This window comes from Colossoma macropomum, unplaced genomic scaffold (assembly GCF_904425465.1).
Source record: "Colossoma macropomum unplaced genomic scaffold, Colossoma_macropomum, whole genome shotgun sequence".
NCBI classification, from domain to species: domain Eukaryota; kingdom Metazoa; phylum Chordata; class Actinopteri; order Characiformes; family Serrasalmidae; genus Colossoma; species Colossoma macropomum.
Genome location: NW_023494801.1, coordinates 27,359,428 through 27,372,453, shown reverse-complemented (window position 1 = coordinate 27,372,453; position 13,026 = coordinate 27,359,428). Strand labels below are relative to the sequence as shown.

Here is a 13,026-nt window from a genome sequence, read left to right as displayed (position 1 = left end):
AGTCTGGTGGATCAATGACGGCAGAGTCCAGGCAAAGTGATTAGTCCTTCATGTGCGAGGGCAGGAGTGGAGCCATGTCAGTCACTTGAGACCACCTTGAGACCCCTGCCACCATGCTGGGCAAGGAGAGAGGGCAAGACTGGGGAAGTCAGCCAGTCATAACCATGATTAGATGTTTCTGCACTAATTACATTAGATTAGATTAGATTAGAAGTGACCCTTATTAGTTCCACAATGGGGAAATTTCAGCTCCGCAATCTAACCCATCCGTGCAGTGAAACACTACATACACACTAGGGTGCAGTGAGCACACTTGCCTGGAGCAGTGGGCAGCCCTATCCGCAGCACCACGGGAGCAGTTGCTGGGTTAGGTGCCTTGCTCAAGGGCACCTCTGTCACAGACTGTGGGATTAGAGGATCGAACCTTCTGGTCGCAAGGCTGGTTCCCTAACCTCCAGCCCATGACTGCCCCTTGTTTTTAAATTGTGACAGGCCTAGTCATGTGAGAGTCATTATATATTATTTAAAATGATGTAAATATGGATTGCAAAGGTGTTGTCAATGTTGTTCAGTTGGCCAACAAATGCTAGCGAAATGTGAAAGAGCAATGCCCACTGTAAAGTCTTGGCCTGGATTACTTTCAGAATGTTGTGGTCAAATTTTCAAAAATTATTGAATAGGAAATTATAATAACCAAGAGCAATTTTGTCAGATTTCATGCAATCATAGCTGTTAAAAAGTCTTTAAACTTGGTATTAGCTCAAACCTCAACAATGGTGCTACGTATCCATTGTGAAATTAAAGTATTCTCTTCCACTGTGATGCTCCTAGGTAAGGAAGAGGAGGTGGAGGAGGGTCTGTACACCAACCTGGAACAAGAAGCCAGAGAGCATTAGAGGAGATAAACCATCAGACTCTCCAACTCACACAACTGGAACCATCAGCGGAAGACAACCATTAACTAAGGAGAAAAAAGAAAATAGGCTGAGGTCATTCAGATCTTTAAGGACACCGGTGGACTGAATTGACAATGAAAATTTGCCAGTCCAACTAACAAATCATTTAGCCTTGTGAATTGAATTTAATTGTAGACAAGCACTGAAAGGTCTGCATGGAACTTGCTCTAACTAGCAGGTTGAGTCCAGTCCAGTCATCACTGGAAGAAAGTATGGCCTTCAATAGCTTAAAAAACACATCTCTTTGCATGTTTCCTTAACAAAGAACATATGAGGTTAGAATTCCATTGAATGTCCATAGAAAGATTCTCCACTCCATGCATAATGCGAAAGGTATGGAAACCGGTATCTCTCTTGGCATTGCTTTGCTTGCCTTTACCCCTACTGGCTGGCACTTGCTCCAAGGAGCTCAGGATGCGTGGCCATGCAAGCTTGCACATGCAGAAGCTCATAGTACATGCAGATGTTCCTAAAAATGACTTCTTGTTAATGTCGCTGTTTGTTCATTTAAAAGTATGTATATCTGTTTACTGTGTTATTATGTGTTGAGAGCTTTGAGTGTTTCATGTTGAGGTTTGACGATCATGAGTTCAGTGCTTTGTATGTGCCTTTCTGCCCTGGTAATTAATAAAGAGCACTTCTTGTGGTGAAACCATGGCCTCCCCTGTGTCTTGCTCTATGCCAAGGCTACTGTATCTTTCAATATTTCACCTACTGTTCCAAATTGAAAATTGAAATCTGCTGGTTTTGCTGGTCAGCCAAAGTGTCCCAGTGTTCCATCATGTCTGTTATCAAATCACTCACATCCAGATACCCTACAGTTCAGTCGAAATATATGCACAGTTCTAAACACGTTTCCCTTCACAATGAAATTCTAGAATAATACAATATATACAACACACATATACAAAATACCAAACGTTGTGCAAAACGTCTGTCCACAGGCAGTGGGTAATGCCTGTGAGTGTGCAGTGTGCATCTGCGCATGTTGTGTGTAGAAGGTTCATGGGGGGGATAGAGTCAAGGTTTCTCTCTGGTGTAGTGGGTTACAGGAGGGGCAGGGGAAGTGGATTGGATCTGTTAATCAGTCTGATGGCTTCAGTTGTTGGTGGTGTTGGAGGTGGGAGCCTTTGATGATGCTACAGGCTCTTCTGAGGACTCTCTGTTGGTAGATGTCCTACCAGAGATGGTAACGGTGCACTGGCAATCTTCTCAGCAGTCTTTATCATTCTCTTCAGGTCTTTTCAGTCCATTGCGGTGCTGTTCCCATACTACACAGAGATGCAGCTGGTCACGATAATCTCTATGATGGGACTGTAGAGCCTACTGAGAATCCTTGATGATGTCAAATTCTCTGAGTCTCCTTACGTACAGACACTGGTTGTGCTGTCTTGACCAGCCGGGTGATGTTGCACATCCATGTGAGATGATTACTGATGTGGACGCCCAGAAGTTTAAAGCTGCTCACTCTCTCCACCTCAGACTCTCAAATTATCAGTGGTTGTTAAGGTCCTCTCTCCTCCTCATGTCCACTATCATCTCCTTGGTCTTGTCTATATTGAGAGATAGGTTATTGATGTCACACCATAGCACTGGACTTGCTCCCTCACTCCTGTATCCTGCTTTGTCACCACCTGTGATGAGTCCAGTGACTGTGGTGTTGTTAGCCAATTTCAGGATAGTGCTGTTTTTGTGTGAGTTGATGCAGTGATGGGTGAATAGTGTGTAGAACATGGAGCTGAGAACACATCCTTGTGGGGTGCCAGTGTTCATAATCACAGTATTTGAGAATAGATTTCCAATCCTGACAGATTGTGGTCTTCCAATGTTGTGTTGTGCTCAGACATGAAGCACAAAGTTAGTGTAAGAGACTGGTGTAATCCTTGGAATTGGTGCTGTATTAAAGAAGTACTCATGCATGCGCCTATAATTTTTTGTCTAGGGAATCCATATTTGTATGCTTGTAGCTTTCTTTATCCCCATTCTTAAATACCTGTTTAATAATAATAATCTGTTTATTATTTTATTACTTTGAAATTACATTAAGAATTCACACAGAGTTTCCCCATCCTCCCTCCAATATGCTCCTTGCATGGCCTTCTTCTCATGTTATAAGGCAACAGTGAGAGTTTGTGTCTACACAAAGACACAGTAAATGTCCAGAAGTATCCAGACACCTCTTCTAGTGAGTGAATTCAGGATAATCAGTAAAATCACCATAGAAAAACTTGGACACTCTAAGCCAAGGTTTACAATGGTCAATGTAAGTGGGGTGTAAAGCCCCTGGCATTGGGTTGAGAAGCAGTGAAACTATGCTCACTGATGGAGCTCCATAGCTTTGGGATGAGTTGAAGTGGTGTTTGTGATCCACAACTAATCAACCAACATCAGTACCTGACCTCACTTTCAATGTGTAATATGCACTGTTCTTTCAAACTGTTTGTTTCAATGATTGGAACATCTGATTTATCAGATAAATGATGGTAATCTGATCTAACTGGATATATCAGACATTCAGTTAATTGACACATACAGTTTGAAATAACTTGCTTTTATGTAAACAGAACAAGCATTTCCAAATTTATAAGAGATGTCATAAAGAAACCACAGATATATCTAAAGACCTAGATTGCTGATGATGTCACTATATACACAGTAAAGCGAAGCTACTTGTGTACTGTATGCTCCTGCAATAATCCCTAATTCGTGTGCTGTGGCAAGACATTTCATGTGCAAGTATTTATGTAGAATTATTTCATGTATTGAAACCATGATCTAAAATCACTGCTTTTTGTTTTTATTTGCATTTCTTATACTGTCCTAACTTTTGTGTAGTAGGTACACCTATGTCTTTATTTGACCTTCAGAACAGCATGATTTTATCTGTGCATGGATTGCAGGATGAGGTGTGATCTATACCAGCAGTGATCTGTTCCACCTAAAGTATGTTGTTGTATACGCGCTGTACACAGAGGTGGCAGGAGTACACAAGTCCTTTACTTAAGTTAGAACTGTTTTTTAACCAGTTACTTTTAAAGGATTCATTATAACTTTTTGTTGCATTTTAGTTGGAAAATAACTCAAACTAACTAGCAATCAAATATGGATATCAGTACTTATTGCAACATAAGTTGATTAATTTTGGCATTAAATATGTATCTCATCAATACTTAAAAATAATTTAAACATATATAACTTGTGCTTTTTCCTAATAATACTTTTAAATGTATACTTACCTATTTTTGGTACACTAAACTAAGTTTCATTTATGGAATGTCTTTAAGTGTATTTTGTTTTATAGCAAAATATAATGTACAATGCATTTAAATGCAGTGTAACTCAACATGTAAGTGAAGTGTATCAGTGCAGGCTTGAAAATATGTGAAATCAAAAACCAGCCTACCAGCACCTCATTTACATATCATTTACATGAAGCAGCCCAAAATCATGTAAATGCTTTGGTAAGGAGGCAATAACATGACAGCATCCAGCATCTAATGAACCAATGGCCGAGCTGACCAATCTTTATAGTGTTAAAATTACGATGACTGGAAGTAATAAAATGGAAAATTAATTAAACAACTATGTATTTTTAAAACTATATAATGATATGATATGTGTGATTAATTCCATATTTAAATGCAATATTATTGCAGCGTTTGCCCTGACTGGGATTTGTATTTGTTATTTTTTGGGTGGAGTCACAGTGTAGTAAGTCTTGAAATAGAACATGGAATAGTTGCAGCTTTTGTTTACACCAACATTCATGTAAAATAATTATACTGCATGATGGTGGTTGCATTGTTTTACGATGGATTGAGAAGATTTTGATTCAAAATATATATATAAGAGGCATTTACGGTCAAGGGTTTCATGCAGGACACTGTAAGGCAAAACTGTGAAAAGAAAAATATATTTTTCAGATTTACCAGTATTTTATATGGAGTGCCTAAGGTGACATGATGATCATTTTTTAATAATGTGTGGCCACATATTACTATATTAATGTCACAAGTTAATATAATGAGGCATTGTGAGTCCTGGTTGCTATCACCACCACTGTAAAGAAAGCTGAGTTAGTAAGTTTATCTAGAACTGAGTATTTTACATGAAACCACTCTAAATCAGTATGTTTACATCTTTACTTACATTATACAGAAATTTTGAAAAATTAGTGGAATTCCCCTTTAAGTGTGGTCAGATGAGTTTCCAGCTTTGCACACTGTTTAGAATTATCTCAGTGACTGAATTATGCAGAAATCTTGAAAAACACTGGAATTTCCTTTTAATATGAGAAACTTAGTAAGTTTATCTAGAACTGTAGTAAGTTTAGTCTAGACTTTATACTAACTCTAAGAGATGAAATGACAAGGAATAGAGGTGTCAACGATCAATAATCAGGACAGGCTGAACGTGGATAGGAGGGTTGTAAAGAGTCCAGAGTGATATGACCTCGTAGAGGATTCTGAGAGTTGGAGTCTGCAATGGAGTGAGGAGTAGTGGTTACAGCAGAGCCAGGGAGAGACATGACAGTAAAATATATGCCCATTTCGAATTTGATGCCAGCAACACATTTAAAAAAAGTTGGGAGAGGGGCAACAAAAGACCTTTGTGGAATGCTAAAAAAACACCTGGTGGAACGTTTCACAACTAATTAGGTTCATTGGCAACAGGTCAGTAACATGATTGGGTACAAAAAGAGCAACTCAGAGAGTCTTTCAGAAATAAAAATGGGATCACATCCCTGTTAATGACTGTGTGGACAAATAGTGCAACAGTTCAGGAATAACATTTTTCAATGTAAAATCATCTACGGTACATAATATCATTAAAAGATTCAGAGAATCTGAAGAAATCTCTGTATGCAAGAGAAAAGGCTGAAAACCAATACTCACTGGCCATGATCTTTGGGCTGCAGATGGCATTGCATTAAAAACAGGCATGATTCTCTAGTTGAAATCACTGCATTGGCTCAGGAACACTTCTGAAAACCACTGTCTGTGAACACACTTCGCCACACACTGCATCCACATGTGCAAGTTAAAACTCCATGCAAAGAAGTAACCATGTACATGAATATGATCTAGAAACGCTGCCAGTTTCTCTGGGCCCGAGCTCATTTAAGATGGTTTGAGGTGAAGTGGAAAAGTGTCCTGTGCTCCAACAAATCAAAATTTGGACACCACATTGTTCGGTAAGAGAAGAGAGGAGCCATCTGGCTTGTTATGAGCACACAGTTCAAAAGCCTGCATCTGTTGTGGTAGGCCTTTATGCACATGACATGAATAATGCTCATCTTTTTGCTTACATCAGCAAGACAATGTCAAACCACATTCTGCATGTATTACAGCTGCATTACTCCATAGTAAAAGAGTCCGGGTGCTAAACTGGCCTGTCTGCAGTCCTGACCTGTTACCCACTGAAAACATTTGGTGTATTTTGAAACAAAAAATATGACAAAGGAGACCTTGAATGGTTGAGCAGCTGAAATATTATATCAAGTAAGAATGGGAACTTTTACATTCAAAACTACAGCAGATGGTCTCCTCAGTTCCCAAACACTTACAAAGTCCCAACTTATTTCAAGTGTGTTGCAGCCATCAAATTCTAAACAGGCATATATTTTCAAAAAACAATAACATTTCTAGTTTCAACTTTTTAAATGTTGCCTTTAAACCATTTTCAGTTACATATAGAGTTTAAATGATGTGCAAATTATTGCATTTTGTTTTTATTTACATTTTGCATCCCAACTTTTTTGAATCAGGGTGGTAAATGAGATTGAGTGATATCACAAGTAAAGGAAAACAAACGGTGAATTCAAAATGAATCTGTTTTACAGTTTATAGATTCTATGAATTGGGGAGTGAATGGCAGGTCTTTATCAAAGTGAGCATACATACATCAAAGTCTATTGCACACAGTAACATAATCAAAAGTCAGAAAAAGTTGAAAAAGAGGAGGAAAAAAGCATTACATTTTGATGAAACATTACAGGGATCAAGAATTTTGTCTTGTACATGATATGATATAATTAGTCATGCTTAATATTGCAGAGACAGAAACTAACAATGTTAAAGAAATTTTAAGTAATATGGCATGATTTTTTCATGGACCTGCTTTACACTAAACCAAATTTCCAGAAACTGAAATAGCGAAATGAAGTCCAGTTATACATACAATTATAATGGTCTCTGCATGTTTTTAAAAGGATAGTAGGAAGTGACCTCTTACACAAATAAAATGACGCTTCCTCCTTTTCTTTTGTGTGTGGCATAAAATCTCAGAGTGGTCAGAGTGGCCAGAGTGGAGATGACGCCTGACCATTTTGTATTTTTCTGTGGACTAAATGAAAATGCTGGTCATCTTTGGAATCCTGCTGATGTTCACAGAAGCTGGAATGGGTAAGTTTCTGCAGCAGCATTTCATTTTATGATTTAACGCTTCACACTTTTTGATGACAGTAGCAAAGATGTTTGTTCATGTGACAGTTTTCATTTTATATGCATCTTTCTACTGAAAGTCAGGGGACAAAACACATTCTGACTTTGGCTTTAGACGAAAATCATTTTGCTTTGAGTGAACCTATAAATTAATTAAGCTAATTTTATTAAAACGAATGATTGAGCTTTTCAACTGTCACTAGTAAAACAATCATAACACTATCAAAACTTTAGCAATTCAGTAGTGACTGTTTCAGTAGTGGCTGTTTCAGCAGAACTCAAAACACCAGTACATGATGAGCAAACACAGCTTTGAACAGTTGTACACATATAAAATCATAATGTTTTTCATTGAAACACAAAAAATATGTATGTCATTGCAGACAACCTGTGTTTCGGTAGTGACATTTCTTGATGTTACACACTGATTTTCTGACTTTGGGACACATTTACTACAAAACAATGGGATCTAACTGCTCACCATGTGGCCATGAGGGACAGAGATGCAGTCTCACTTCCTGCTCTAAAATGCAGGGGTGTGGCTAAAATAAAGCTCCACCTACAGACTAAAACTCTTTGTGTTTTGGTAGTGACATGAAAATGTGAGACAGCAATTTTTGAATAAACTTTTTTATTTAAAAATGAAATTAAGATTAATTTAAATCTTTCAACTTTAAAAGAAATAAAAAGGTCACAGTAATAGAGGTCAGGGGTTTTGGTGGGACATGTACAGATCAGGAGCTCAGTCCAGTTCATTGTAAAACTGCTTTGGCATATAGTCATAACATAATAATATTATTTTTAATTGACGTGTTTCTCCACATTGACCATGTCTGTTACACTCCTCTCACATGTCCTACAGTGAAATATTTTATCTATAAATTTTATATATTTAAACAGCAGATAAAAATATATAAAATATATATTCATATATATTTAGATATAAAAGATAATTGGTCATTGAGTAAAATTGTTCTTGACTAAAAACAGTCGGGAAACAATATTTTAAATATTTATATATATATATATATATATTTTGTTTGAGTTGAGCTTCACACACTCACACATTTCTCCTGTTCAAGCTCTCATGTGTACACGCTGACTCTTTCTCTTTCTCTGTCTCTCTGAGCTTGAGAAGTGAGAGAACACGCCCCTGTATAACAGTATAAGGGTCTAGGCTGGTTAGGCAATGTCTCTGCCAAGCTGTTATTTTATAAACCTTTATCATCAGTGTTGCTTAACGATTATATTTTTTTTCTAAGTTTTAATATGTAATGTTGATTAAACAGTTTACCTCTGGGAATTATTTTACCTTTAATGTTTTGTTGTTTACCTTTAATGACTTTTGTTTTTGGATGAAACATTCACTAAACTATCTTAAAACTATGACTCAGACATCAGGCCACATATTCATAACCACTTCCTGTAAGATCTTTCTGTGAGGGAGCTTTTAGAGGCACTAACAAAAAAGATAAACACACTAAAATACAAGAAATAAGCATAATTTTTAGAATTAGGCTCTGATAAGAGTTCAAAGGTTTGAAATAACTAGAATATACTGTTTTTGGATCAAACTAATTGAAATCAGACTGGCTACAACATGATAACAAGTGTAATATACTGAATATTAGCAAAACATCTCAAATCATAATTTTTGCATTCTTAGTTTTAGAACACAAAAAACAGGCCAATGAACAAGAAAATAGATCACTAATTTAAGTGGAAATTAGTTAATACTAGTGGAGAATGTTTTGCTGCTATTGTTACTCTATTTAATGTAGTTTGTTTTACCAGTAAATTACTCCATTTTAAGATTTGCTGAGAAATTGATGCATAAAAAACAGACTCATGATCAATTTTAAGAATATATTGTGAATTCAAAGATAGAAACTAGTGAATAATTTTTAAACAAGATAATACATGTCATATTTACAGATTTAAGATTTTCATTTTAGCAAACACAGGATAATCTGCAGTGTATTAAACTCTTCAGATGTCTGGTTCCTGTCACCACCAATATGAACAACTCTGACTCTGTTTGTTGATTTTGCTTTCAATGCTCCTTTTTTTTACAATTAAACATCTTAAATTATTCTGCAAATTTCTTACATTCCTGATGTCGTCTCCCCAGAAACATTCACTCACTTACACATTCATTTATTCACTGAAAACTGTCACTCAGTGTTTAATCTCAGCTCTCTGGTATAAACAGGCTGTTTAATGTGTTTTAGAGGTGAATACAGTAGACAACACTTCACTGTATCAGATTAATGACAGAGTGTTTTGCTGTTCTTCCTCTGCAGGTTTGCTGTTCATGAACCCTGATTGTAGATTTACTCAGAGTGATCCATGTTATGGAGCTGTGGGAAGACCACTGTACCTGCAGCTGGAATCTGAGGATGACTTAATCTTAAAGAAGAACATCAGTGGAACTGCTTCTGGATACATTTTCAAATTTAAAAACCAAAAAATCACACAAAACCATTCAGATTATCCAAGATGGCAGTTTGTTACTAATAACAGCACCATGATAATAAACAGTGCAGAGAAAAGAGACTCAGGAAGATACATTTTACAAACATTTGATTCAACAGGGAGAGAGAGAGGCGTTTATTATCTCCAGCTGGTTGTTGAAGGTAGGTCTAAACAACCTCTAATCACATCACACAGTAACAAAAACATAAAACTACTATATTTACTAATTAACTCATATAAATTCCTAATGGAGAATTTTGGTAGAACAAGTAGGACCACGATATGAGTTCAGTACTGCTTTTTACAAACTGTATAATGATATTAAATTTTGGATTTTTAAATCATATCCTGCAAAGATTGATATATTGGAATGTGAAAATCTTGTAGAGATATTTAATATTTCTCATGTTGAGACTGTTGTAAGCTTATTATAAGATTATTTAACTTGCCTCTAGGTATTTTTAAGTGATTTTAGTAAGTGACATTATCTCACTATACTGGCAGATAATTTGGCTTGTTTCATACAACAAAAAAATGACCTACCAGTACAGTAAGATAATAGACTAACTAAAATCACTATAAACACACAAAAATGTCTGGAAATAAGTTAAATAACTACATAGTAAACTTACAATAATCTCAATGAGAAATATTAAAAGAATCAAATAACTATAAGAAAATATCACTTGTCAGGATACCATTGTGTTACTGCTGTATTTGTAAATATCTTACAGGTTTTCTCAAATTATCAGTAGCTTTGATTGTAAGTTCTTATATTCAGAATAGAAAAAAAATCTTTCATTCAGTGTTTATAGAAAATTAAGTGGTGAAGAAATTCAGGCAGCCAAATAACATTATTAGCTCATAAAGTTGATACACATAATCTAGACTGAGTAATAATCTACAATGAGCTGTAATATAGACGGAACCACACTCTAGACCGAGCAATAATATAGACTGAACTGTAATCTAGATTAAGCTCTGATTTAGACTGGGCTCTAATCTAGACTGAACTGGAATCTTGACTGGCCTGTAATCTACCCTGAGCTCTCGATCTATAATTTGCAGCTGTGGTGTCCTCAGTGACTGTGACAGACAGCTGCTTATCTATTGAGAAGAGGAAAGTTTACTGTTCCTCTGATGGAGAGAATGTGCACTACAACTGGACTCTCCCCCATACACACCAACTGGCTGATGGGAACCAGACTCTTCTGCTGGACAAAGAAGCTGTTGGAAGTGTGACCTGCTACGCACAAAATCATGTTAGCCATGGACACAAAATTATTGAACTACAGCAGTGTCCTGGTAAGTCTTGTCTTTTTAAAGATTTAAATGAGGAATAAAGCAACAATACCAACAATAACAACAACAACAGTGATGCAACTGTGAAAGGGTTATTAGACACAGATTTCAAGGCAGAACCCAAACAGGTCATGTGTGAAATTAAATGATCTGTCATGTTGTTGCTTTTCCTAGGTTTTTAATTTCACCATGTGGTGCCCAACACTTGTCCTGAAGATCTATTAGTCACTAGGACTTCATAAACTAATCTAACACAGTTCATGTAGGTGATCAAAGCTTAATCAATGTGTAGATCCAGGGTTCACGCCTGCTTATCACTACAAAATAAATATTGTTTATACAGTTAGGCCTAATAATTCTGAACATCACTTACACACAAAACAAGGACAGCTAACAACTTAAAGATGTCCTCCTGTCATCAGTAAATACTTACACAGATATGCACACCACATTAGACATGAACAAGCATCACCAACAAGTTATACTAGGCTGCAAACTAAGTAGACTGATTTTCTTTACTGTCAGTGTTATCATTGTATGTTGGCCAATCAGAATTATTAGACTCTTCACCTTATTCCTGGATGTGTGAGGTATAGGCCAATCGAACAATCCTATTTTATTTTTTCAGGCCTCCAGTCACTGCTTAGCAAACACTGCTATCAGCTTCAGGTCTATAGCAGGGCAGCTTTGTGTTGTGTATATATTTTGAATTGAAAACTTTGGCTAAGGTCAAAAGATGTGTGAGGCACCTACAAATGTGAGATCTACACATTTTCTACTCATATTTTCTACTTTTTTCCAAAGCCAAAAAAAGTAATGCTGTTGGCATGTGCTAAAGAAGTTGCAGTTTGATTGTTGTCTTTAGTCTGTGAATTTGGTGTTTGCACAGGAAATCATCAAAGGTAAGATATAAATCCATAAACAATTTTTCACACCTGCTGTTTCAGTCTGCTTCAACCAAGGATGCTGGGATGCTTGACAGTTTTAAGTTTGCTGTGTTTTTGCTCGTCATCTTAGCTGTTTGATTTGAAAAGTAGACTGAACACATACATCATAATGAAGGGTAGCTAGAGTGGTTGGGTTCATGTGACTTCAGCATATTTGCTGTATAGACTTGCCATTGTTTTGTATCTATAAGGCAGAAGCGTATTGTCGTGTCAACTTATTTTTATGATATTGCAAGACATTTAGAAAATGTAACTTATCCCAAAAAACTACTTAAGTGACAGACTCACTTTTCTCTTTATCACAATTGATGCTCTGTTGGTGTTAAATTACAGATTCTACAACTGTGACCCCCTCTACAACTCCGAAGCTCACAGTGACTGATAAAGAGGCTCAGACCCCCACTCATAATCGCACCTCCAACCATCAAGTTCATCTCAGATTTGAGAGTAAGTGAATAGCTTGATAAAGACAACACTGCATGAAAATCAGCATCACAAAAGCACTTAAAACCTTATTTGGCACAAAATTTCTTGAAATAAAATGTTTGAATAAGCTTCAAACTCCATACTAGAGAAACTTTGTTCTTAAGTAAAACTGTCTTAAATTAACACTATATTGCTTAAAATAAGATAGATTCCTGAAAATGCTCCTCAAAATGAGGCACCAATGTTAAAAACACATGTATGATAATAAACTGCTTTATGAACTCCATAAAGTTAAACATTTGATGCTCATGTGGTGACACTGCAAACAATGAAATCTTAATGAGCCTGAAAATCTTTGTGTTTTCATTTTTAGATTAATAGACTAGACTAGATTTAAATGTAAGACAATAAATTTGAGTTGAAAATTTCAAGACAACTTCATTATTTTAACAATGCAATGTTTTTGGAATCTTTTGA

The 13,026-nt window shown here is 36.3% G+C and overlaps 1 protein-coding gene across 2 annotated transcripts in view; it reads left to right on the top strand.

Annotated features, from left to right (window-relative positions):
• The window catches only part of LOC118821807, a 32,604-nt gene extending 21,308 nt beyond the window's left edge, over nucleotides 1-11,296 (top strand). The window contains exons 1-3 of one of the 2 annotated variants that reach the window (XM_036590536.1): nucleotides 7,244-7,360; nucleotides 9,703-10,035; nucleotides 10,943-11,296. In XM_036590536.1, the coding sequence (XP_036446429.1) occupies nucleotides 7,306-7,360; nucleotides 9,703-10,035; nucleotides 10,943-11,217 (663 nt within the window). In that variant the 5' untranslated portion in view covers nucleotides 7,244-7,305 and the 3' untranslated portion in view covers nucleotides 11,218-11,296. Of the gene's footprint in view, nucleotides 1-7,243; nucleotides 7,361-9,702; nucleotides 10,036-10,942 lie in introns of those variants that run through there. The other variant, XM_036590537.1, reaches the window with a different exon arrangement.
• Nucleotides 11,297-13,026: the final 1,730 nt, after the last annotated feature.